The following is a 24,956-nucleotide window of genomic DNA, read 5'->3' as shown; positions in this document are numbered from 1 at the left end:
TGTTCAGAATGATAACTAATTTCACAGTAGCTCAAATCTTGATTACAGTGGATCAGATGCATTTTGAGAAATTAAACACAGTATCCCCAAGCACTTTTTATGTTAAAATTCATTTTATTAATAGTGATTTTCAATGTTTTGTCGAAAGTACACTTCTTCCAAATGGAGATGATTGAATTCTCCTGTTGATTGGTCGTTTTCAGACGCTCATGGTGGCCTGGATCCGCGCAAACCTCTGCGTGTACATCTCTCGGGAGCTCTGGGACGACTTCCTCGGGGTGCTGTCCTCCCTCACAGACTGGGAAGAACTCATCTACGAGTGGGCCAGCATCATGGACTCCTTGACGGTGGTGCTTGCCAGGACCGTGTACGGAGTTGAGATGACAAACCTACCTCTGGACAAATTAAGTGAACAGAAGGAGAAGAAGCAGCGAGGCAAAGGTATTTCCTGCCTGGCTGGGTGGCACCGGGCGTCTGAGTCTGGGGAGGAGTGTGTATTAAACAGCAGGCAGTCGACGCATGGAATTTCATAGTCAGCTGAACCAGCTGTACGGACAGTATCTTTTTTTTTTTTGTGGTACGCGGGCCTCTCACTGCTGTGGCCTCTTCCGTTGCGGAGCACAGGCTCCAGACGTGCAGGCTCAGCGGCCATGGCTCACGGGCCCAGCTGCTCCGCAGCATGTGGGATCTTCCCGGACCAGGGCACGAACCCATGTCACCTGCATCGGCAGGCGGACTCTCAACCACTGCGCCACCAGGGAAGCCCCGGACAGTATCTTTTAACGGTGGTGTTCAATCGCGTCTCCTAGCACTGTGTCCCCTTAGTGAGGATGACGGACAGGCTGGGAAGAAGGAAGAAGGAGGATTGGGAACAGTAGTGATAGCGGTGGGGGCCGGGTGCACCTTCTCTGCCTTCACCCTCAGGGGAGCCTGTGATGTCCGTGCCACTCTCCCCACATCACAGACCAAGAAACTCAAGGACAGAGTCCACAGGGATTGGCTCACTTGGGGTCACACAGCTAAGAAGCGGTAAAGCCGGAAATCAAAGCCAGGCAAGTCCCACACAAGGCGCCCCACTATTTATCATCTATTCTGCTGCGCCCCACCCCCGGGAAGGTGGAGAAGTTCTGAATGCTTCACATGGAGTCATTCTGGCTTTTTTGTGTTTCTGGGTGAAAATTGTTTTGAGACCTGGAGTCAGATCAAGGCGGGAAACCTCAGTACTGATCTCTGTTGGGGATGACACTCTGCAGCCCGTCTTCATTACTGTTTTTAAGGCTGTGACGCAGTCCTTGGATTAGTTCCCTGTACTCCAGCTTATTGTGTAAAGATTTTGAGGCCGCTCATAGAAATACACATAATACAATGGATAAAATACATAAGGACACTGGGGCGGAATGAACAGGGGTGGAGCTCCAGGCATGGATAAAATGCCAGGATGCACAGTGAAGAGCCTCGGTGCTGCTGGGGAGGCGGGAAGGGGGCCACCGCAGATTCAACTCCGATCATCACAGAGTAACACGGGAGAATCACAGAGTACAAAAGGTGTAAACAAGCTGGTTGCTTGGCTTGTCCTGGTCCTGGGGCCTGTGAGGAATTTTTCCTCCAGAGACTTACAAAAAGCATGTTACTTGCTGTGGTCAACTACAGCCTCGACAGTGGTCTTAGTGTAGATGGTGTCAGTTAGCTTTGCTGTGTGACAAAGCACCCCAAAATATAGCGACTTCAAATAACACCATTTATTCAGATCATGATTTTATGGGTTGGCAGTTGTGTTGGCCTCACAGCTGCGTTCGCAGTCAGCCGGGCTGTGACATGCTCAGCGAGCGGCAGTTCCACTGCCAGGGGTTAGCCGGCTGTCAGCTGTGCAGTAGAGGTGACGAGGCCGTACATCTTTCATCACCCAGCAGGCTAGCTCAGGCTGTTCACCTAATGGCTTAGGGTTCCAGGAGCAGGGGAGGACACACTCAGATTTTCAGGTACATTTCAAATCTCTGCTTGCTCAGTTTTGCAACCAAAAGTCATGTGCTGAAGCCCAGAGTTGATGTGGGAGAGGATGACAGAGGATGTGGATACGGGGAAGTGTGAACCAATTATGATTAGTTAACTGCAGAGCCGTGTAGTTAATGTGACTGATTCCTAGAATGTCTTCATTGCAGTCTGTGAGTGGCTTGCCAAGGCACCAATTAGTAAGAGCAAGTCAGTGAGAAAGCAAAACTAACTAGTTGAAGTATGGGGCATTCCAGTGGAATTGTCTAATCCCAGTTTGGATTTAGACTGTCTAATGCAATGTTCTCACATACTTTAGCAGAAGATCCTTTTTTCTCCCTAGTTGAAGTTGTAAGGAGCCCCTTCCTAAAAAAAATATATTAGTTGGAGATTTGGGATTGAAGTCAGGGCAGGGAGCCCAGAGCCTGAGCCCTGGGCCTCTGTAGTGTCCTCCATAGCAGCTCTGGGGGCCTCTCTGTAAACCCAGAGTCTGGGAGGGTCTAGGTGCTTCCAGCCAGGAACTTGGCTCCCTGGACTGTGGCTCTCAGTCCCGAAGAGTCTACCTGACTGGGGCACCTTTCAGGATGGAGGGGAGTGGCTGAGACAGAAAGTAAGGACTTTCTCAAACTAACCGTGTTCCCTGCCTCCTGGAATTCTTATAATCCACCCTCCCCTTCAGCCCCCAAAATATTCTCTTCCCTCCCACTATGTGAACACAGATTCATAGGGAGAGATAGGCTTGTCTTAGGAAGGTAAACAACTTCAAAAAATGCTATTTTCAGGAAAGATACAGAACAAATTTTACTGTTTAATTAATGACCATGGCAAATATTTCTGATTTATTTATTATATTGCCTTGTTCTTAAAACACATTTAAATATCCATTATGGAAATACTTGCTGTACAAGCACTAGATTTGTGGAAACAAAGTACACTCTCAGAAGAATCTGGGTGTGACAGCGAGCCACAGGTGGCAGCCGCCAGCCACATCGCACGTGTGCAGAAACCTCTAAGTGGCTGATCCTCTTTTCTTCTGTCTTTCTTTTGATCCTTGACCACTTACTTAAAATACTCGTCCAGAGCAGTATGAGAGGAGAAAAAAGGTGATTCACAGATCTGCAGTATTTTACTATTTGGAGCTTCGCTTAAAATAGGATTTTGTATTGTTTGTAGAATTTCATTAACTTTGCTTATTTGAGTATAATTAGAGTTTATGGGCATAAATTTCTTTCAGGGATTCATGGAGAGGTTGGCGTCTACAGGATGGAATACTGTTCTCAAATCAGGATCTCTAATTTACTGGTTTATAGAAGCAGTTTTTGGAGTATCCTGAGAGCCGTGGTGTAACTTCCTTTGACATTGTTCTTATGTTGAGGAAGATTTATTAATTTTTTTTGTATATTGGAATGAGTACCGTGAAGATATGTGAATTTTCATGAGACCATTGAAGATGCTTGAAAAATACTTTGGCAACAGGAATTTTCAGATTCCTGATATATGAATAACTCCCTAAATTGTAATATAAGGAAGTGGCACCTAATCTGCGGCAAGAGAATCTGCTGACTTATATACATCATTCTATGTATGACATTTGCTGAGCAGCACAGGCTATGAAAGAAATAATAATGAATTCAGTCTCTGGATTATTTTCCTTGTCTCGTAGGCTGTGTTCCAGATTCTCAGAAAGGAACCACCGTGGGGAGATCCTTTTCTCTGAGCTGGCGGAGCCACCCCGATGTGGCCGAGCCCATGAGATTTAGGAGTGCCACCACATCCGGGGCGCCGGGAGTCGAGAAAGCGAGAAACATCGTCCGCCAGAAAGCAACCGGTAAGCACGTGTTCTAGTATTTCTCAAAGGAATGGATTTATAGGAATCAAATGTTTTTAAAGTTTTAAAGTTCCACTCAGGACTTAAAACACCAGGCCTTTTATTAACTGAGATGTCTCTGTATCTTTTCAACTTTCTGTCTGACTACTTTCCGAATCAGTTTGTGACATTTATTCTAAATCCTTCATTGTGAAAAAGAACTTGAGATGTTAATATTGAGTGAGATATTTGTGCAAAAGAGAGAAAATAGATGTTTTGTTTGACCCTTGAAGAAAATAGATTCTTAGTAATCACACAACCAGTTGCATTGTTGTTGCTGTTGAACAATGCTGATCTGAAGAGAGGGTGGAAACTTATTCCAGCAAAGAAAAGGAGAATAAGGGCTTAGTTTTCAGGACTGGAAGGAGACATTTACATTTTTTGCTTCTTTGGAAAATGGAGCTTTACATGCCTGTAGATGTTGACCTTACAGGCTGTTAGAATTAACAAGAACTTGACCGGGAACCTCCAGTTAATCAAACTGTTGCTACAGTTTACTCTTAAATAACTCTTTAATAAGTAAGAACTCTTTAATAAGTAAGCTTGTATACAGTTTTTAATAAGAACAAATAAAGCCCCGAACCTTCCCAGTGACTTTGAGGCTGTAACTTAAGTTTAAAACAGATTCCTATGAGTTTTTCTCAGATTCCTGTAGTTTTTCACATCAATAATACCATGCAATTGTCATTGATATTCAGCATGTTGACCGCAGAGAGAAGGTCACAGTTTCCTCTGGTCATAAATCAAGGATTCATGGACACTCAACATTTTTTCCAATGCTTAGTAAAGGCTTACTACAGACGGCTTAGAATCCTGTTGGAGTTTTAATGAAAATATATTACGCCTCAACCCTAACTCCTCCTTGTTTTCACCATAGTATTTGTTTGTCATTGTCACCTTATTTATACCCTCCTTCTTGCTTCCTCCTCTCCCTGAGGAGAGACCTAGTTTCTGGTAACAGGCAGCTTTGGGGGAGGCTTATTCACGCATTTCCTTTCTCATCCCAGCTCCCAAAATACCTTTCTTCCATCACTGGATCCTTAAAAGGGATCAGAAGAGAAGTTTGTGACAAAGGTGGCATCATGCCTGAGCCGCCCAGACTTCCTGCTGCCTCTCACAACCCCTGAATTACAGAGGTGATAAAAGTGTTCATTCAAAGCACTTTTTAAAATTTTATTCTCACATTTTAACGAGCAGCAAATGATTGTATATTGCATGTTCCATATGCCACTACTTGGCCAAAACACAGCCATAGGAGAGATTGCATCTTCCTTTTTCAAGAGGTATTCTAGACCAACAATATGGTAGAGGCGCCAGTAGGTTTTAGAAAATCTTCTGTGCCTTTACGCCCGTGCGGTTCTGTTTATCAGTGTTCTCAGGGGCCTGAAAAGTCATACAAAGCTAAGAGCTTTTATTGGGTTGGCCAGAAAGTAACATCTTACAGAAAAACCCAAATGAAGTTTCTGGCCAACCCAATACAAAGTCATGTAAAGGTCCTTGTAGAGTATGTCACTTCAGCACCATAAACCTGGCCTTTGTAGGATTCATTCAGTTAAAAACACTTGGAAGCATAACCTTTAAAAGAGAATGAAGATGAGAGCTATTGAGTAGGACAGATCTATTATCTTCATGTATTCTACACACATACATGTATGGATACGTATATATGTATTTCCTATTTTATACTTTTTAATATTATAAAATATTATGATTCTTGTTGCCTGTGAAAACAATGGTTTTTGAGTATTTTATTACATCCTGCTGTTTTATAAATGTAATCTGCATAGACTACACGAGCTTTTACTCACTTCTATTATTTTTACGTATTTTTAGTCTTTTAAGAAGGCCCAGAACATTTTTATGGTAGATTTTGGTTGTGTAGAGGCCACCTTTTAATGAGAGAACAGGAAGCAGCTCATGACATTAGTTTGTGCACTGTTATCATGAAGATTTTTTATTATGGAAGACCCATTTGAAAGTGACTTTTTTTTCTAATCCCAGTAAGAGAATATTTTAAGATTATTCTATTATAATTTGCCCCACAGACTACACTTAGACTGAGAAACTGTCAGTGGTGGTGGCAAGAGGGAAATATAAAATCAGCAGTTGTGGAGTAGGGGAGTGACAATTAATTTAACAGAGAATGTACTCGTTTGCACCTTAAAAGGACTGGCAGGGGGAGTCTTAAGAATGACAGAGTCAGCCTCCATTCCTGAGTATGAATGATGCTAAAACTTTACATGTCTAAAATGAATGGTTAAAGCAAGTCAATTAATTTTCACACAAAATAATCTATATTTTATTATCTCTAAAATATCTAGTGATCAATTTTAGAAAAATGCACAATTATTTGAATTATAAGAGGAAAACCTTTTTTCTTTTTTTTTTTCTTTTTTTTTTTCTTTTTTTTTTTGCGGTACACGGGCCTCTCACTCCCGCTGTGGAGCACAGGCTCCGGATGCGCAGGCCCAGTGGCCATGACCCACGGGCCCAGCCGCTCCGTGGCATGTGGGATCCTCCTGGACCAGGGCACGAACCCGTGTCCCCTGCATCGGCAGGCGGACTCCCAACCACTGCGCCACCAGGAAAGCCCAAGAGGAAAACGTTTTAAAAGCAACACTCAAATGAAATGTCCCTGACATTGAGCATTAGACAAATCTTTTAGGAAATTTGAAGTCAGTCAGTTTGATGTTTACACAGAAGTCGTTTTCACCTAAATAGTATCTTATACGTTTGTGATTATGCTGTAGTCAGTTCTGCAGACAGTTCTGTAGAGCTGGGAATTCTGATAGAGAGTGGGGGAAGACAGGAAAGTAAAAAGTTTGTTTTGCTTTTTGCAAATGTGTCACTACCGTTTGTAGTTGTATTCCGTTAATGTTAAATAAAATCATGTGAAAATAGTACAGCAAGTAAACCTCCATATTTTTGTTTTAAGGATAAAACTGGTTTTGCTAATGGTGGTTTCATATGTATGAGGCCTATTCTCTTCCTGTGTCTATCCATTTTCTCAAATGGTTTTGACTAGCAGTACATAGAAACTTAAGAACACCATAAATTTTGTACTAAGAAATTGTGGATTTAATAAGCACGAAATGTGATTTAAAAGGATGGGTTTCATGGAGATTTTTTTACCTTTTTCCCAAATATCAGACCCTTGAATGTTCAACTTGACTTTTATGTGTTCTGAAGCTTTTAGGCTCTTCAGTTTACTAAACGATTTGCTTCTGAATACAGTCATCTCTCAGTAAACCAATTTTTGAATTATTGATTATTTATGAAACCATTTTAATCTTAGGTTAGATTTTCCGTCCCTCACCGTGGCCTTTTTTTTTTTTACTCTTTTTTTTTTTCGGTACGTGGGCCTCTCACTGCTGTGGCCTCTCCCGTTGCGGAGCACAGGCTCCAGACGTGCAGGCTCAGCGGCCATGGCTCACGGGCCCAGCCGCTCCCCGGCATGTGGGATCCTCCCGGACTGGGGCACGAACCCGCGTCCCCTGCATCGGCAGGCGCACTCTCAACCACTGTGCCACCAGGGAAGCCCCTCACCATGGCCTTTTTGTTTGGACCCATTAGGAAGAGAAAACTGGTTGTAATGTCTGCCCAAGTAAACAAACAAGCTAAATGTGAATCTGATACACAGCAGAAAAAAAGGAAAGGCTCAACATACAAAGCATTATAAAATGAGATTGATTATTTGTGAAAGTCCTGTGCTCCCATGCCATCGGAATGACTGAAAGTTGGCTGTATTTAGAGACTATCATTAAATACTGTGCTTTGTGCTAACTTCCTTCAAAGTTTGAAATGACCTCCTTTGAATATTTAAAGAGAGACCAGAAAAATAATAATAATGAAAAGGAAGTGAAAGATCCTGCGGTTCTTCTGACATGATTGTTGCTTTATCTCTCCTGGAAGCTAAGCGAAGCCAGTCTGTCAGCAGCTGTGCCCACCTCTCTGAGGCTTTGCCCGCCACTAAAAGCGTCCCGCTTCTCCTCCACACCGTGAGCGCTCTCTTCCCTGGTCTATCTTACACCTCTTGCTCTCACAGGCTGTCAGGTACTGTAATGCTGTCTCATGTGGCACCCCCACGTCCCTGGGCTGCTCCCGCTCGCCTCTGCGCCTGGCTTCCTTTGTTAATTTCCCCACGTCACGCATGCCTACCTGGCCATTGCACTTTGCCTTTATTTTCAACGAATATCAATTGTTTCTATGCAGTTAAGATGCTTAGTAGCAATTGGATAGTCAGGCAGAATTTCTGTAACACCACTGGTCTTTGCATTCCCAGCTGAGCACGATAGTTTTTACGAGGGGAAAACAGTGATGCCTGCCTCGTGTGCCTTCGACAGGGAGCCTACAGAGAGGAAGGAAGTCTTCATAACATTCTGCAACACTTACGAGTGTGCCGATGTTAGCATGTTTGCTGGGCCTCCCCCGCAAAATGAATAAACTGGAAAAATTCTGCAGGCTAGACTTCCTTGGAGTTAGTAAATCATGTAATAATTCATGTTTAAAGTAATGATCAGTTTATACAGATTCATACTGATTATTGAGCTTAGAGTCAAAAAAAAATGAAAAAAATGGCTAATTTCCAAAACAAAGAAATGTTATTCCTGGCCTTCAGCCAGTTAAAATTGAGTTTAGCTACCTGTTGTTTATATACAGAGCACTTTCTGGTTTATTAAGATGTTACAGCACCAGAAGAAATTTTTGGCGTGGACACCTCAACAAAAGGATTTACTTTGCTCTACTGTGAATAATTAGGTCTATGTGTACTTATTTTTCAATGATCCTAAAATGAACTGAATCTTCTTGCGAAAGCGGGAAATATTTCCATGTTCTTTTTATTTTCCAAAAGATGGTATTATAGACTAGTACTTATTTAATACTGGAGATAGCTTACTTGTGGCTTTGAGTGGCACTAAATCATGTCATATTGTGGTTTAGCAAAGCAAAATTAGCTTCATTCCCCTGATGAGAATCTAAAATATCATATTATTTAATTTCTAGAATATGAGGGAAGACTAAGAACTGTGTTTCTCAGAAAGCTCTTTTTCCCTAGTAAATACTGAAGTTGGAAAATAGTAAGAACGGTACAGGAGAAGATGGCCACCAGTCAGTTAAATTACCGATGAGCATTAACTGCTTCATAATTTGGTTTTCCAAAAAATACTCCTGCCTGGAGATGATTAATAAGGTATTTAAAATACTTTGGCTTTCTATTTGGCTGATATACATCCATAAGGAACTTTTTGCATGGTGAAAAGTTTTCTCTTTTCACAACCCACTTTTTCCCATTTCGTTTAAGTTTTTTTAACTAGTTTGTCCAGAATGTGTTCTCACAAGAAATCTTTTCCTGTTAGTAATTTCATTTTGGAAGCTTTTTTCTCATTCATTATTATATTTTAGTTTACTCAGATTCTTGATTCCTATATTTACATACACAGTTCCAGCAGAAGCAGAATATGATTTAGAGCAGGGGTTCTCAACTGGGGACGATTTGCCCCCCGGGGAACATGTGGCAATGTCCGGAGACATCTGTGGTTGTCACAGCTGGGGTCGTGCCACCGGCATCCAGTGGATGGATACTGCTAACCATCCTACAGTGGAGAAGACAGCCGCCACAGAGAACCGTCTGACCCAAAATACCAGTGATGCTGAGGCTTGAGAGACCCCGACTTAGCGTGGCGTGAAGCAGGCCATGCTTGCTCCGTGCTTTCCGGCCTCTGCCATCCTCACTACCGGTTTTACAGCACAAAGGGTGAAGGGACCTAGCCCTACGGTGACTTTGAGGACGATCTGCTGATCTGTTTCCTCTGAAAACCACAGTCGCAAGCTCCTCCCTCATCTGAAGCCATTTCTTCTTTACCAGAAAAGTGAGCCACGGTCCCGTGTAACTGTCCTGTCAAGAGTCTGGGCCCAGAGTGATGCGCGTCAGTCCCCAGTCTGAGATTGTACATCTGCCACTGACTGGCACACGAGAGAATTAAACGTGTGCTCCAGTTTGAATTCTGGTGTTGGCGTATCTTGCTAACCTTTTGCTGAATACAGATGTAGTAGGCACACATCGCATGTGCATCATACACAGGCAATTTTAATGTTGACCTTCTGGACACACGTTCTTTACTAGAGGATGATTGCTAATTTTGTTTTCATTTAAGTTAACATTTCTTGGTTTTGTCCCTTGTCTATATGATTATTCAACCCACCAAAATTGTTTTAATAACTGAAACTACAGAGAGTTACTTACCTTCACCCACTGTGATGTCTTATTCTGATCCCTTTGGGGCTCTCTATTTGGTGGCAGCAGAACTTTGGGACAGTCACAACCACCTATATTCCGTTAATTAGTATGAATAGCTGCATAAGCGAACACGCGGGGGTGGAACTGGCAGTTTCAGTGATTTCCTTTTTTTCTCCTTTGTGGACACAATTCTTTCTAGCTGTTTTGCAATTTTACCTGCTTTTATGTTGGGACATTTATCGATCTGTAGCCCTTACAGGCCATGCAGACGGTAGATTTTATTTTACGTTGGGGGATATTGTAATAGTCGTAATTAGAGGATCAGTGATCTTCCCTCATTCCAAAAGAGGCTTCATGGGACCTGATTGAAAGTCTCACTTTGCGGCGTCTGCATCTGGTTCTCTGGCTTCCAGGTAGCGCCCAGTTATCAGGATGTGCTTGTGGGCAGGGTTCGGGCTGATTCACCTGTGGTCCTTGTGGGACACGTCAAGATGCTGAGTTGATTTATGTCTCTTGTACTTTCATAGGGTCAGCTTGGTTAGTGCCCAGTGCTTTAAAAGTTAGGAAATGGCACAATTAATTCTGCTTGTGCAACCTCATATGAGGGGTAAATGGAACCCAGAATTTTGGTGATTGAAGAATGAGTCTCAGTATGTTTAATAAGATGGATTAAGGAAGGCTTAGATTAAAGAGTGAATGAAATTTCTTTTGAAAAGTAGTCAGATTCTTGAATAAATAGAAGTTTCTGAAGAGTTTACACACTTAATTTAATCATGCCAGTTCTTCTCTCAGTGTGGGAAAAAATGAAATTAATCCTTATTCGATCATTTTTCTGGTGCTTTGAATGAGCTTTAGAAAGCAATGATTTAGTAATGGTGTTGGTGTTGTGTAACGTACACTATCAAGAAGCTAGAAAGTTGGTGCTTTCAGAGTTTGGGTTATTGGGTTAGCTCTGCTTGAGAGAAAGTAAATAATTCGGTGAATCTGACATAGAATTCAGCTCTTTGAAGTGATTCAAATTGTGTGATAGTCAAAACAGAGAATGCATTAGACCTCCCAAAATTTATTACGCAATTTTTATATAACCTAGACTGTCCTTTTTATATTTTTCATATCAGATAATCCTCTACCTTGATATTTGCATATCAGTGTTAAATGGTTTTAATCTGTTATGAAAGAGCATTTGCTACAGCTGATCCTGTAGAAGGGGTGCAGCCTTAACAAAAATAAAAAGCCAGCAGAGGGAGCTCGAGAACTGTTTAAAAAAGAAAGGAAAAAGGTATTAAGAAAATGTTTCTCATATTCATTTGTTCATCTATACAAAACAAATCTTGAGTGTATACTTAGTACAAAGTATGAGAAAAGGCCAAAAAGTGTACATATATATAACTTGTGGGATAAGGAGAATTTATATCTTTTTTTTCACACTCTGTCAACATAACAGCCAAGTATAGGGACAGCTCAGGGCACCGTCCCCACACAGCCTGACAGATCCCCAGACCCATGGTTCTCCCCTTCCCTCCCACTCTTCTCAGCGGTTCCCGTCCCACCTCTTCCCATGGTTTCTTCAGGCTTGGACTTCCTCCATCTGAGAAGGCCCTACCAACAGGTTTACAAAAACAGAGCATTAAAGCCACATCAGGCCAGCCTGTTGGGAAGGCAGACCAGCTGGCCATGGCAGGCTCTTCGTCTGTCTGTTGTCTGAGGACCAGTGGGGACACTCGAGTTTGGAAGCCGTGGTCCTGTGGCTCTGTTGCATCCCACCAGATGGCGTCGTTCTTTATCTTGAAAATGATGCTGCCACTGTTGGCCCCGCTCTTATTTGTTTCTGCTCAGAGGCCAGAAACCAACATCTACCAGTTCTTGGCATCACGTTTAAGGGAATAAAACCCACTCTTCCCACTGTCCATAGAGACCAGCGGGTGCCAATTATCTTTTAGAGAAGTAGGAAGCTCTTGGGCTCCCTCTGCTAACCTGCTGACTGGGATTTACAAGTAGAAACCCTTCCCAGAAGGTGTCAGTATCTTGCATAACTAGAATAAACAATGAAAGAAGACAGTGGGAAGGATGGTCCGCGGGGTCATCTGGCTTCTGTTGCCTGCTGCTGAGGAGCCTGGGAGTAGAGCCGAGGGGGCTGGTTTCTGCTCCGGGATGCTTGGGCGGAGCGTCCCAGAGCACTTAGGATGTCTGGTGTTTCTCGTGGCTGTTCAGGAGCAGGGAAGAGCAGAGACAGCCTGGAAAGACGAGGCTGTAACGGGTCTGTCTGCTCCTGCCACCTTCCCTTACTCTGCTTGTCCCCTAAGCCCAGCTTCCCATCAGTATCTGAATGGAGAATGTGGCCCAGGACTTTGCATTATAAGCGAGGGATCACACACATCTCACGGTTTTGAGGCCTGGTAACTTGTATCAGTGTACTTAAAAACGGAGCTTTTATGTGGATAGTAAAAGTAAAAGCAGCAGTCCTTCGGTGAAATCCTCCGTGTTATATTTAGAACCTTCCTACATACACCTTCCTGGTTGGGGCCGACCAGCCCTTTGGATTGTGGCTCTGGTGAAAGGGTTACACAGAATGGGGGCACCTTGGTGGTGAGTTGCATTTCAGGTGAGGAAGCAGGTGACACTTCCAGGTAAGGCTGAATTTTGATGAGTCCCTTTTTAAAAGGACTGAAACTTCAGCTAATGAAAATTTGGGGAAAATCTGGGTGTAGAGTTCCGTGACGGCACGGGGAAGTGTGGAGCCTGGGGCGCAGGCAGCGGTGGGGGTCACACGCAAGGACCACGTGGCAAGTCCTACAGGAGGGGTGCCTGGGCGGCCCGGGGGAGGTCAGCCTCGAGGGGGGAGCTGCAGGGGCTGTGTGGGCGGGGCCTGCTCAAGACTAAAGTGAGGGAGAGCTCCTGGTGGGGGATCAAGCCTGTGGGGTGACCTGTAGGGGCCCTGGAGTGCAAGCCTGACGGACAGTGATGGGGGCCTGGGGCCTCCGCAGGAGGAGTGGCGCGGTCGCATCTCTCTTGTAGCGGGACCTCTCTGAGGCCACAAGTTAGGAGTCTGATGGTAATGCCAGAGCAGAGGGATGATAGAACCCCGGAGCTGCAGAGAGGTGGTGGGGTGACTCTTCAGCACCTTGGGTTGTCTTTGGAGATTAAAATGAACCGTGAAGTTTAGAAACGAGCTCGGAGGGACTTCCCTTCTTTAGGGGAATATGGTTCATAGATATCCTAGCTGGGATCACCCAGTGGTCAGTGCTCAGCTGTGGTTTTCTATTTTATGACATGTATTTATTGATTCTCTAAAAACACCAATGGGTCGTTTTTGTACTTTAGTGATTAATTCAACCTTGCATTTGGTGAAATGTCATTAAATAATTACAGTATTTTATTTTAGACAGTTGTACATTTATCTCTTAAAAAGAATAATCAAGTTGAAATTCCCATTTCTTTTTATCTTCCTTTAGGGGGTGTGTGTGTGTGTGTGTGTGTGTATGTGTATGTGTGCACACGCGCGTGCGTGCACATGTAAGTGACCTTCCCTCGCATCTCCCGGCTCCCTCTTCCCTTGACATGCCTGTCCCTGAAACGCCAATGACTTTCACAGTTCTCAACCATTCTGCTCGCTCTCCCTTCTTGTTTTCTTCACTTTGATTGAAAGAAAATGCTTTGTAGAACTTAAAAAGCAGATGTACACTTGGAGTGGAATATTACTGTTAACAAGTGTAGAAAACTTTATGATGTGAAGGACAATGATCTTACTGCACAATTTTTGTGGGAAAAAATAGTATCTAAAACTATGATTTTGAGAATCAGTTGTTTTAAGTAGTGAAATTATTTTTAAAAATCTTGAAATACATCCCTGCATGTTCTGTGTCAATGCCCACAGAAGTGGAAGAATGCCCGCAGCCGGAAAATGCAGCTGCAGCCGAATCCGGCCCCCTGGCAGCAGCCGAGCAGCAGCCAATGGTTCGGAGCAGCAGCAGCCCTGACGTCACGGAGCCACTGTGCTCAGAGGCCCCTCCGGGTACCAGCAGCTTCCCTTACTCACACGGGACCGTAGACTCTGGCCGGGAAGGGGCTGCATGTCGTGTGGCTTTCTACATTTATCCTAACTCTACTCTATTTATTTCAAGGGAATTTATAAGTTGATTTGCAAGGATGTGATTTCTGGCAATGAAATATTTTAACTGCTTATTTTAATCTATCCAAATTGTGTGTGTGTGTGTGTGTGTGTGTGTGTGTGTGTGTGTGTACTTTTTTCAAGTGTGGCATGTTTGAGGACTAGAAAAAAGTCCAGAGTGGCTGGAGTGGGCGGGAGGTAGAGAATGTTCACCACGGGTGAGGGAGGGCAGCAAGTTAGGGCGGAGGCAGGGAGGAGAGGTGTGAGGGGTGAGGAAAGGACTGCGAGGAGAAACGTCGACAGTGAGAGTGGAAGGCTGACCAGACTCGTGAAGGAGTTTATTAGCAGTGTGCAGAGTCTGCCGAGGTTGAAGATGATAACTTGTAATAGCATTAACCCACACAGTTTCTCCAACAGCTTTTAGCAGCAACTGGTGTGGAGGGCAAAGAGGCAGATGGTTAGACCTGTAAACAGTGACTAATGTATTTTACAGTGAAAGCACATGTTTAAACGTATCTTGCAACAGTGAACACGCTTATTTAGTTTCACGGGTTAGAGAAGAAATCAACCCAGCCATCCCCTAGTCCTTAAAGTCAGCGTCATGCCAGCCTCATCAAATGCGTAGAAAGTATCCCCTCTTAGAAATCCTCTTGAAATAAGAAAATACGGTAAAAATAATTTGAGAAATGTATTATCTGAAAGACTTTCTCTTCTCCAAAAGTTTTTGTGTAAGATCATTATGACTTTTTTTTCCCCCTTAAATACTTGGTAGAATCCATCGGTTGCTTGGAGTTTTCTTCTAGGAAGATTTTAAAGTACTATTCAAATTTTTAAATCACTGTAAGACTATTCATATTTTCTTTTTCCTGTTTTCTTTTGGATAAGTTGTGTTTTTTTCCTAGGAATTCGTTCAATTCATGTAATTTTTTTTCAAATTTATTGGCCCCAGACTACTCATAGAATGTGATCTTTTAAATTACCTTTTGCAGGCTTGGTGGTGATATGCCCTTTTTTATTACTGACACTGGTTATTTCTCTTGCCAGCAACGCTGAGCCACCTCACTGCTTCCTTTCCCCTTCAGCTTGCCTGGCTGACTCAGGCAGCTCTTGTCTGAGACCCCTTCCCCGAGGCTCCGGGACAGGCCTTGTTGCCTGCCCCCTGGGTAACGTAACCCAAGACAGTGAAGCTGTCTGTGCGTCAGAGACCAGGTCTATGGAGCAGACGTGATCCATAGGCTACCAGTGTGCTGGGCCCAGATCTCTCTCTTTTGTATATCTTAGGATACTTAAATTTAATAATTACCTACGTATAAAAACCTTTTCCAGTTTTACCATCTGAAGTATTCCTGCTGTTGATTCTCCCCTCTCCCAAATCTCTAGGTCAAAAGGTAGAAAATGCACAGAATGCGAGTTCTTCAGAGCCCAGGCCTGTTCAGGAGAACAAAGGACATGAGAAGAAAGAACATGAAGGAATAACAGTAAGATCTTTTCAGAATATATCCATTTGTCATTAAAAATAAACATACAAATTATTGCCACAATACATAAATTTATTAGTGGTGTGATGCTATCTTTTAACACATTTGGATGTGTTTTAGGGCCAAATGACCTTGAGGCCTTTTAAAGCCTTGCCTACTTTCTATGTAAAATTACAGTCAAATTACAAAAATAGGGAAAAAATAAACATGAAAACAGAATTTACCATCTGGTCTGTATGTGCCCTTTCTATTTTTAAGGAGCATCCTTACCTTCAAACAAACGTTCACATTCCCTATTCCTGATATCACTTTAGGTTGTAGCCTCCACCTGACACGAGTTCCTAGATAAGTGAGATGCTGCAAAGATCTGTTACAGTTTCTTTTTTTTTTTTAATCTAAAATAGCATTTATTATTTTTTTAAAACACAACTTTAAAGTATAAAGAAGAAAATTAGAAAGTAACCCTAACTCATTCATGCAGATAATTCCTATTTATTCATTTTCTAAAATTAGTATATATGAATAGAAAACTCAGATATCACTGAAAGGTACAAAATAAACAAAGAAAGTCTCTCCCTACTCTGCCCTGCCTGGAAGCTAATGAGTGTTAAATTTCCTCTGTCTTCATTTCTGTAAAGGACATATACCAGTTTGCACATTCCATATGCAATGTATATTATATGTGTATATTTCAATAATCAGATAAACACCCAGAGGCTCACCACCAGCTTAGGAACTAGAATATCTGCAGTGTTGTTGCCGTGGCCTGTGGGCTTCATCCTGGTCCCTCAGAGAGCAGCTTTCTGTTGGCTTTGTGTTTATCGTGTCCTTGCTTTGCTCTATAGTTTTGCGCAAAATGTATGTATCTCCAAACAATATGTCCTTTAGTTTTCCTTATTTTTAAACTTTACAAAAGTGGTATTATTGCTTTGTTCACTCATTATTATGTATTTCTAAGTCCACATTGCAGCACGTAGCCCTAGTTCATTGCTTTCTTTGCTGTATGATACTCCACTGTGAATAGACCACAGCCTACTTTCCCATTCTCTTGTTGACAGACATTTAGATTGTTTCACTTTTTTTTTAAAATGAAAAATGAAGCTATGTACATTCTTCATCAAGAATGTGAGTGGAATTGATGAGTCACAGAGCAGCATAATGTTGTTCTTTACAAAAGAATGTGTCTTTTTCCAAAGTGAAAGTTGTACCACTTATGTACCAGCGGTGTGTAGAGTTACCATTCATCCACATTCTTGTCAACACTTACTACTGTCAGATTTTAAATCTTTTGAGTCAGGTGGGTGGAAATGGGATCTCATTTTATTTTGCATTTCTCAAATTACTAATAAAGTTTAAAATCTTTCCTTATGTTGATTGGCCGTATGTCTTTCATCTGTTGAATGCCTACTGATGTCTTTTCCATTTTCCTATTGATTTCTTTGTCTTTTTCTCTTTTATTTGTACTAATTCTTTATATAATCTGAATACTGATCCTATGTTGGTTATGTTTCTGGCAGATATCTTCTTCCAGTGTCTGGCATATATTTTCACTTTCTCTATGTTGTCTTTTGATGAACAGAAGTTCTTAATTTTGATATTCTTGGTTATCATTTTTGTGGTTATGTTTTATGAAAATTTTAGAATATCAACTGCACAGGGATAAAAGTATTTACCTTGTATTTATAAGTGTTTCAGTTTTGCTTTATACATTTAAGTCTTTCAGCTACCTAGAGTTGATATTTATGGAGTGAGGTGGGGATCCAATTTCATTTTTCTTTCCCCACATGTATATCCACTTCTGGGTCCCATATATTGAATTCATTTTTCCTTTATTAATCTGAATGCTACCTTTTTCTCATATATACTGCTTCCCAGATGTGTAAGGCTTTATTTTGGTGCTTCTTGAATCATTGGTTTCTTTGTCTCTCTGTCTTAATTACCATAGTCCCCCCACTTCCTTCTTCCTTCCTCCCACCCCTTCTGATGGAAGCTATTTTTCTACTATCTTTTGTCTTTCATTGTTGCTGTTGAGAGGTCTTCTGTTCATCTTGTCTATTTGTTGTTCCTTGTTGTTCTTCCTCCTTGTCCTTTAGTTTCACCACAGTATATTTAGGTGCATTTTCTTTTGGTCTATACGTTTGTCCTGTTTTGGATATGGTATATGTGACATGTGTCTTTGAATACTTGTTCTTCCATTGCTTCTGCAAAATTCTTGGTAACCATTTCTTCAAATATTGCCTCTTTTTTGTTCTCTCTGGCTCTTTCCTTCTGGAATTCTGGGTAGAAATATATTTAGACCTTCTCATTCTGTCTTCCATGTCTCTCAAGCCCCCTTTCATATTTTCCATTCTCCTTGGCTATGTGGGTGCATTCTGGGTAGTTCATCAGATCTTCACTCAGTTCAATAATTCTCTCCTTACTCATAAATAGTCTGCTGTTTAATACTTTCATTCAGTATTTTGGTTCAACACTTATACCTTTTGCTTCTGCAAGTTGAGGTTAATTCTTTTCAAGTATATCTTGCAGTCTCTCATAATCTCTTGTCGCTTGCTCATTTTTGTGATTGCCATCTTTTATTCCTTTAAAATAATCACAGATTATTTTATTCTAAATTCTAAACTCTTTATCATTATCTGAAATCAGCCTGATATTTGTTGTTTCTGAGACTCTTGTGCATGTTGGTTTATTTATTTCCCTTGCTGTTTGGTGATCTTTGATTGTGAGTTCCTACCTGGCTCATCTGAATCTACAGAAAACCTGGGTATCTGAAGTGATGAAGTTCACCAGGGCAACATTTTCATTTGTTTCTTCCAGGAAACAGGGAGTGCTATTAATCCTGGACTCTTGGTCCTTTTGCCACAGGGAGTGGTAACATTAGATTTACCCCTAAAGTAGCCGCATTTCACTGCCCTGGTTTCAGTTTGCTTTGTGGGGTAGGGAGAGGGTGTGGATCACTTGGAGGTTTATTTTACTTCCTGTGAGACCCAAATTTTTATGTAGGTTCTAGTTCTGTAGTGGGAGGATATTTCATCTCTCAGAGAATCAGAAGCAGAAGAGCCCACATTCTGCTTTTCAATTAAGGAAGTATCCTGGGTATATTTCCACTGTCATATTAGACCTATATTATCCTTCCTTAAGGCTGAGTAATATTTTTTTCATATACTGTTAATCTTCTAAATATCTTATTTATGACCTACTTCTGTGTTTTAGCTTAATAATTATTCTGTTCTTTAATTATACATCTTAGTCCCCCCTTTTCATGTGTTTGCTTGTTTAATATTCATTCCTTTAGTTGGCTCATTGAATCCCATGTTTTTTGTATACTCTGAACTGGAGGGCCTTAAATATATATCTTCATTTTTGGCTGTATCCTCCATCTCACCAGCCGTGGATTTTTATTGCACACTTATAGCACATTCTCTTTAGATATTCAGCCCAAAGATGAAAATTAAAATATCAGAAACTTTCTCAAGTTCCTCTATCCATTGTCTGTCCATCCATCCGTCCTCCCTCCCTTCCTTTCTCCCTCCCTCCCTCCCTCTCTCCCTTCTTTCCTTCTTTCCTTCATCACCATCATTCTCGTGGTCCCCTAGATTCATATCCTTTTGTGATTAAACTTCCACTCCCATGTACAACTCTTATATAAGCTCTCATATAAGCTCTTGACTGTCATTCTGCAGCATTTTTAAATTTATCTTTTCTTCTCCTTTTCTACCATCAAAAGCCTTATCTCCTCACTCCTGAGTCACTGTAACAGTTCCATAGCAACTTCTTAACTCTGTCCTGCAGATAGCTACTCGACTTAACCTTTCTCGTTTTGTTTTTAATCACAATAAGCTATTGTCTGGAACAGACAGTTGCTCATTTTGTCAATACTGGGTTGAAATTCCTAAGCCTGATGTTGGCAGCCCCCTGGCAGCTGCCTCTTGTAGAAGGTGGTCGCATTTTCTTCCTACCATTTTCACCTGACTGCCCTGCATGGCCTGCTATAATCGGCTTCTTTTCCTGCACATAGAACTTGCTGATTCCTCAGTGCTTCCTGCCCTGAGTCCCCTCCTGCCTTCTCTCTACCACCTCATGTCTGTTGCTTCTTGAACAGCTACTGTCACTGTGAGCCGATCAAGGTAATGCTTTATTCTGCAAACCTTTTAGAGAGAGTTGACTCGCATATTTTGCTACTCTGCGTTGTAACCGTTTTGTGTAATTTGTGTATGTTTTGTCTTTCCAAGCCAGTTATGTAAATTTTAGAGGATGCGAGTTGCCTCACAGTGTTCTAGTCCCCTGTTTTTAAACCACGGTCCAGTGCTGAGCGGTGCTCAGGAAAGCCTGCTGCACACGTAACAAGGGAAGCACTGAATGACCTTTGGGAGTCTGGGTGGAGTTTCTGCCTTCCCTGCCAGCACCCTGGCCATCCACGGGGACTTAGGCTTCCTGGAGGATTGTATCCGTTATCCATGTGTGCCAGAGCAGAGGTACAAGTAGAATTTCAAAATAAACGATTTCCATATAACTTGGCACCCCTCCTCAGTAGACCATTTTAATTGGATGTCAACTGACAAAGTAGAAGCCTTAAATTTCAGATCTTGTGTAATTTATAATTCAGTTATGGTAATTTGTGAACCCGTATCCTTCCAATGCAAAACGTCATTCAGTTTTTTTGTTGCCCGTTATTATTGTTTGTTTCTTTTTCTTTAGAAATGTGGACTAGAAACTTACCGGTCTTATAAAAATGAAAACTTCCCTGTACCAAATGCAATATTTCTTTCTGTCTGAAGATCTCAGTACGAAGAAGCAGCAGCCCCGCTGAATTGGATTTGAAAGATGATTTGCAGCAGACGCAAGGGAGATACAGGGGGAGACAGAAGAGTGAGTGCCAGCAAATGTGGTCTGTGTTCCTCCAGCTTTGGCGAGGCTGCATTTTGTTCCCTTTTGACTTTCTAACTCGAATGATACCTTGTCATCTGAAGGCACGTGGTTGTGAAATGGGACATCTTTATTCCTGGGATCCCAGGATTGATGGGTGGTTAGTGTGCACATACAGTTGAATAGATCCAGTCAGTTACCTATACCTTCGAGGCCTGTCTTTCCAGCCCTGGGACTTTCTCCAGGTGAGAAGCACAACCAAGGTTGATGTCTGGGTGAGCAGACAGACCCAGAAGGAAACACGGCCTTCCCCAGAAAGTTTCCCCAGGTTAGGAGCAAAAGCTTCAGAAGTACCTTGAAGTCAACGGCATAAGTATTTAAAAAATAAAATCTGACTGGGATGCTGAGACGTACCATCACATACTGTGAAATGCAGTCCCTGATACTCCGCTTCCCTGAGGTCCACTGCCAGGGCCCCTCCTTCCTGGCGGATCCTGGTGGAGGGCGGAGCAGGGCCTCTCAGGCTCCACCTTCTAGAGTCCTGGGGCAGTCAAAGTTAGGGACCTAGCAGGTTGGGGACTGGGACAGCTGTCAGTTCTCTGCAGGTGAAGAGCGGACAGCAGATTAGAAGCGGCAGGGCTGGGGGACTGTCAGCGGCAGATCGAAACGCAGCCGGCAGAGCTGCAGGCAGAGAGGGCGGACACCCCGAGTCCTTGTGGAGCAGACGGGATTTGGGGGGCAGGCTGGCTGGGTCTGTTCTGCGTCAGACTGAATAGTCCTGGGAGGCTTCACAGCCTTTGAAAGCATCCTTGTATCATGACAAATTAGAACTTTTTAGTGTTTAAAGGGGAGAGTATTGAAGAAAACCTTTTGTGTGGGACACCTCATCCCCCGGTAATCCTGGGTGATTCACCCCAGGTTCAAGTCTAGACATCAGGCACGAGGTGGAAGGCATCCTCGGGCTCTTCAGCCTGCCAGCATAAACTCGCTTCTGTGGTGGAATCGATTCCCCTCCCCTCCTCCACCCACCCCCGTTTTGTAGTTGAATAAGTCAGGGTAGAAAGCGTAAGAACTCGAGGTGATCTTCTCCGTACCTGGGGGAACTCAGTTAAGACCCCTGAATAGGGTGCGGCTTGGGCTGTAGGTGGCACGGCCCATAAGGACTGCTTGTGCCCCACGCCTGGAACCTCTGTTTCATTGACCAGGAGCCCCACACAGGCCCCTTTTGAGCCTCTGTCCTGAGAACGATTCCTGCTGGGACAGCTGCTTAGTTCCCTGTGTGCTGGGATTGTGGACATGCTGGTTCCCTGCCCTTGGCTGTCTCAGACTGTGTCTCCCATTGTGCCAGGTGACAGTGTCAGCAGTGACCCTGCTCTGGGCTGCAACACCGAGGCAGAGCTGTCCCTGAGCCCGTGGCAGATCTGCGAGGAAGACCCGGAACTGAGCACGCCCACGGATGCTGTGACTGACTCCGATGCCCGCCACTGGTTACAACTCAGTCCCACGGATGCTTCCAACCTCACAGGTAACCAACTGCGTCTTTGAAAAGAGGCGCCGGTGCTAACACTGGTTGGGAGATCCCAGGGTTTGCCAGTTGCAAGAACTCTAGGGGTCCCTCAGCACAGTGATAATGGGGGCTCCCTCCTCCCACATGGGTGCGCCGGCCCCAACCCCCTGTTCATAATCAGTTGTGAATTCGCAGAGTCCTATGTGGAGAGGGTGCTGAAACAGTGGCCAAAAAGGGAGAAGGCCTGCCATGCCGACACCCACTGTCCACCATGGGAGGAGGTCTCTGATATTCATGCCAAGGCTTTGCGATCCGTGACCAAATGTGATTTACTCTGGAAACAGAGAAGAGTGATTTTTCCAACTGGCATGTGTCCTAAATCCAGGATAAGTTAAAGAATTTGGATAGCTTATTGATTACTATTTTCTTTAACTTTACTGTAGAATGTTTGATATATACAAGATAAGTTGTGAGGCATGTGTAAGTTAGGGACTGTAGTAATCAAATGAACACCAGCAAACCTGCACCCCGTGTAAGAAGTAGAACAGCTGCCCCACCAGTGAGGCCCCAGCAGGCCCTTCTCAAGTCCTTCCCCTCCCGTCATCCTGTGACCCTGTCCCCAATTCTTCCTAAAATCATGCCCTTAACTTCTTTATAATTTTACCACAATATCTGTCTCCTCAAACACTACATCATTTAATTCTGGTTTTAAGCTCTTGAAAAATGTTGTCATATTCTGTATTTTTGCAACTTTTTTCCCTTGAGTGTCTGTATTTCTAAGATTCATGAATAGATTACAGAGCCGAACTTTCTGGGTCTGCATCCAGGCTCTGCCAGGGAATGGCAGGGTGGCCTTGAGCCAGTGAATCTCTCTGTCCTTCAGTTTCCTTTCTGTAGAGTGGGGATAGGAATCGTCTGTATTATGGGTTGTTGCAGGAATCAGTGAGTGAGCACCTGAATCAAGAGCGCAGAGCAGTGTGTGTGGAAGCACTCTGCAGTCTTAGCTGTTCACACGCACACACACACGTCCTGTGACCCTGGGCAAGTGAACCTCTAAAGGCTCAGTTCCCTTACCTTGTGACAGGGGAGGACGGGGACACCAAGAGAAGTTGGGTTTTTGTTTTGCTTTGTTTTGCTAAGTGTCAGGAGAGACTAGTGTTCTGAGGAGCTCAGCGAGGGCGATGCCGACCATGGCCACGTCCCTCCTGGCCCACTGCATTCCTGCATCCATAGACGTCCTCGATGAGAACAGCAACAGCAAACCACGAAGCGCATGTTGAGTAAAAAGTGGTATTAAAATGCTAAAAGTCATTTTAAAATTAGAAGTCAAGGCAAAACTTTGAACTTTGTTTTTTCTTTTTGTTTTTTTTAACCAGGCAAACTGGTTTTCACTAATTACAATATAAAATTTAACCAGCCCCTGATGTTTTTGGAAGTTCCTAACGGAGTAACATAAAAACTTCGTAAAATTTAGTTTTTGGTAAAACTTAGTGTTGGATAAAATCTTTTATCTGTGAGGTAGATAAGACCAAGGAGAATAATCTTCATGTGTATTTAATGTGTATCTTAATTAAGACTAGAAAAACGAGCAGAGAAAAACAAACCAGGTAACTGTAAATGAGTAACGCATTGCCCTATAATGCTGTATATGCCGTCCTTCAGAGATAGTGGACATTTTTGGTCTAAGTATTCACATCTGCCAATGGTAGAAGCCTTGCAAAATCAATGAGAGAATGATTGGCAAAGCCATGTGCTGACTTTTATAAATTATTGGGTAGTATTGATAACTTGTGCTTCTCAAAGGTGTGGTTCTTTTGGAAATGATTTAAAATTCTTCATATATATAGTGATACATAGACATGTATAATGATTTTGAATAATAATACCATAAACTTTTAAGGGATTTGACAGTTTGCAAGGAACTTTGAGGCATCCTCTTTGATTTTTATGGTAAGCAGGCCAGGTCATACAAATTCTGTTCTAGGGATGGAGAAGCTGAGACCCAGAGAAATTGTGTTGTCTCGCTGGGGAGTAAGTGCCAGAGTTGGAACTGGCTTCCAGAGTGTTCTGACTCCAGATGCAGCTCCAGATGCAGCTCCTTTCTTCTACGCTGCTGTTAAAATTACAGCTGCAAACCCCTCTGAACTATTGGGGAATTATTAACACATTTATGGAATAAATGGCTTCTTTGGGTCCAATATACAGATTGTCCAACGGAAATCATCTTCGTGGTACTATCAAAGGCAATACTGAATTTTCAGTAAGTTGAATTTACTTAAACAAGGACTAGTTTTAATTAGTTTTATTGAAAGGAAAGAAAATTGGGTGATTATGTCTTTTGTCTGTCCTCTGGGAAGATTAGTTCTGATCCCATCTCAGAGTGTGCATGGGACCGCTTAATTTAATAAACTCGTGTGAGGTAATTTTATATGATGCACTCTCTGTTGTGATTAACTCCTCCAAATACTTAGTTCTTCTTTGAAATTCTAATATCGAGAATCAGTACACTCAGTTCAATAGTTCATCTTGTCATCTGTGAAAAGGACAAACCGTAATATGATAAGGTTTAAGGATTATCGCAGTTCTGAATTTAACTTTCTGTTCTTAGGAGAACAATTTCTTCATAAATGGACAAAATAAAACTCATGTTACCCTGATCTCCAGGACACACAAAGAGAGTGACCCAACAATTTGAGTGTGTCTCTGTTTCTCGTTGAATAATCCTACCAGTTATCAAATGCTTAGAATAATAAACTGCTCCCAAAATCTGAAATTCCTTTATCATTGGCAAGCTAACAGTTCAGTTTTATATTTGCTTTCTTATTTAAATCATTTCATGTTTTCTGAGACTAACAGCTAAATTTATGGTGCATTGTTTCACAGTGTGTCTGGGATTTGTATGGCAA

General features: G+C 42.6%; 1 protein-coding gene across 6 annotated transcripts in view; it reads left to right on the top strand.

Moving 5' to 3' along the window:
* RALGAPA2 (Ral GTPase activating protein catalytic subunit alpha 2) overlaps positions 1-24,956 on the top strand; it is a 282,048-nt gene that overhangs the window by 95,968 nt on the left and 161,124 nt on the right. For 3 of the 6 annotated variants that reach the window (XR_010935102.1, XM_067707372.1, XM_067707376.1), the window contains 7 exons: positions 204-441; positions 3,653-3,817; positions 7,769-7,909; positions 13,969-14,106; positions 15,583-15,680; positions 20,456-20,546; positions 21,892-22,068. Coding sequence is in view for 5 of the 6 variants with exons in the window: in XM_067707372.1 (XP_067563473.1) it covers positions 204-441; positions 3,653-3,817; positions 7,769-7,909; positions 13,969-14,106; positions 15,583-15,680; positions 20,456-20,546; positions 21,892-22,068 (1,048 nt within the window). In the remaining variant the exon portion in view is untranslated. The remainder of the gene's footprint in view (positions 1-203; positions 442-3,652; positions 3,818-7,768; positions 7,910-13,968; positions 14,107-15,582; positions 15,681-20,455; positions 20,547-21,891; positions 22,069-24,956) is intronic. The other 3 variants (XM_067707374.1, XM_067707373.1, XM_067707375.1) reach the window with 3 other exon arrangements.

This window comes from Pseudorca crassidens, chromosome 15, assembly GCF_039906515.1.
Source record: "Pseudorca crassidens isolate mPseCra1 chromosome 15, mPseCra1.hap1, whole genome shotgun sequence".
Classification (NCBI taxonomy): Eukaryota; Metazoa; Chordata; class Mammalia; order Artiodactyla; family Delphinidae; genus Pseudorca; species Pseudorca crassidens.
Note: the sequence above shows the minus strand (reverse complement) of the source record. Positions and strands in the feature narration are given on the sequence as shown.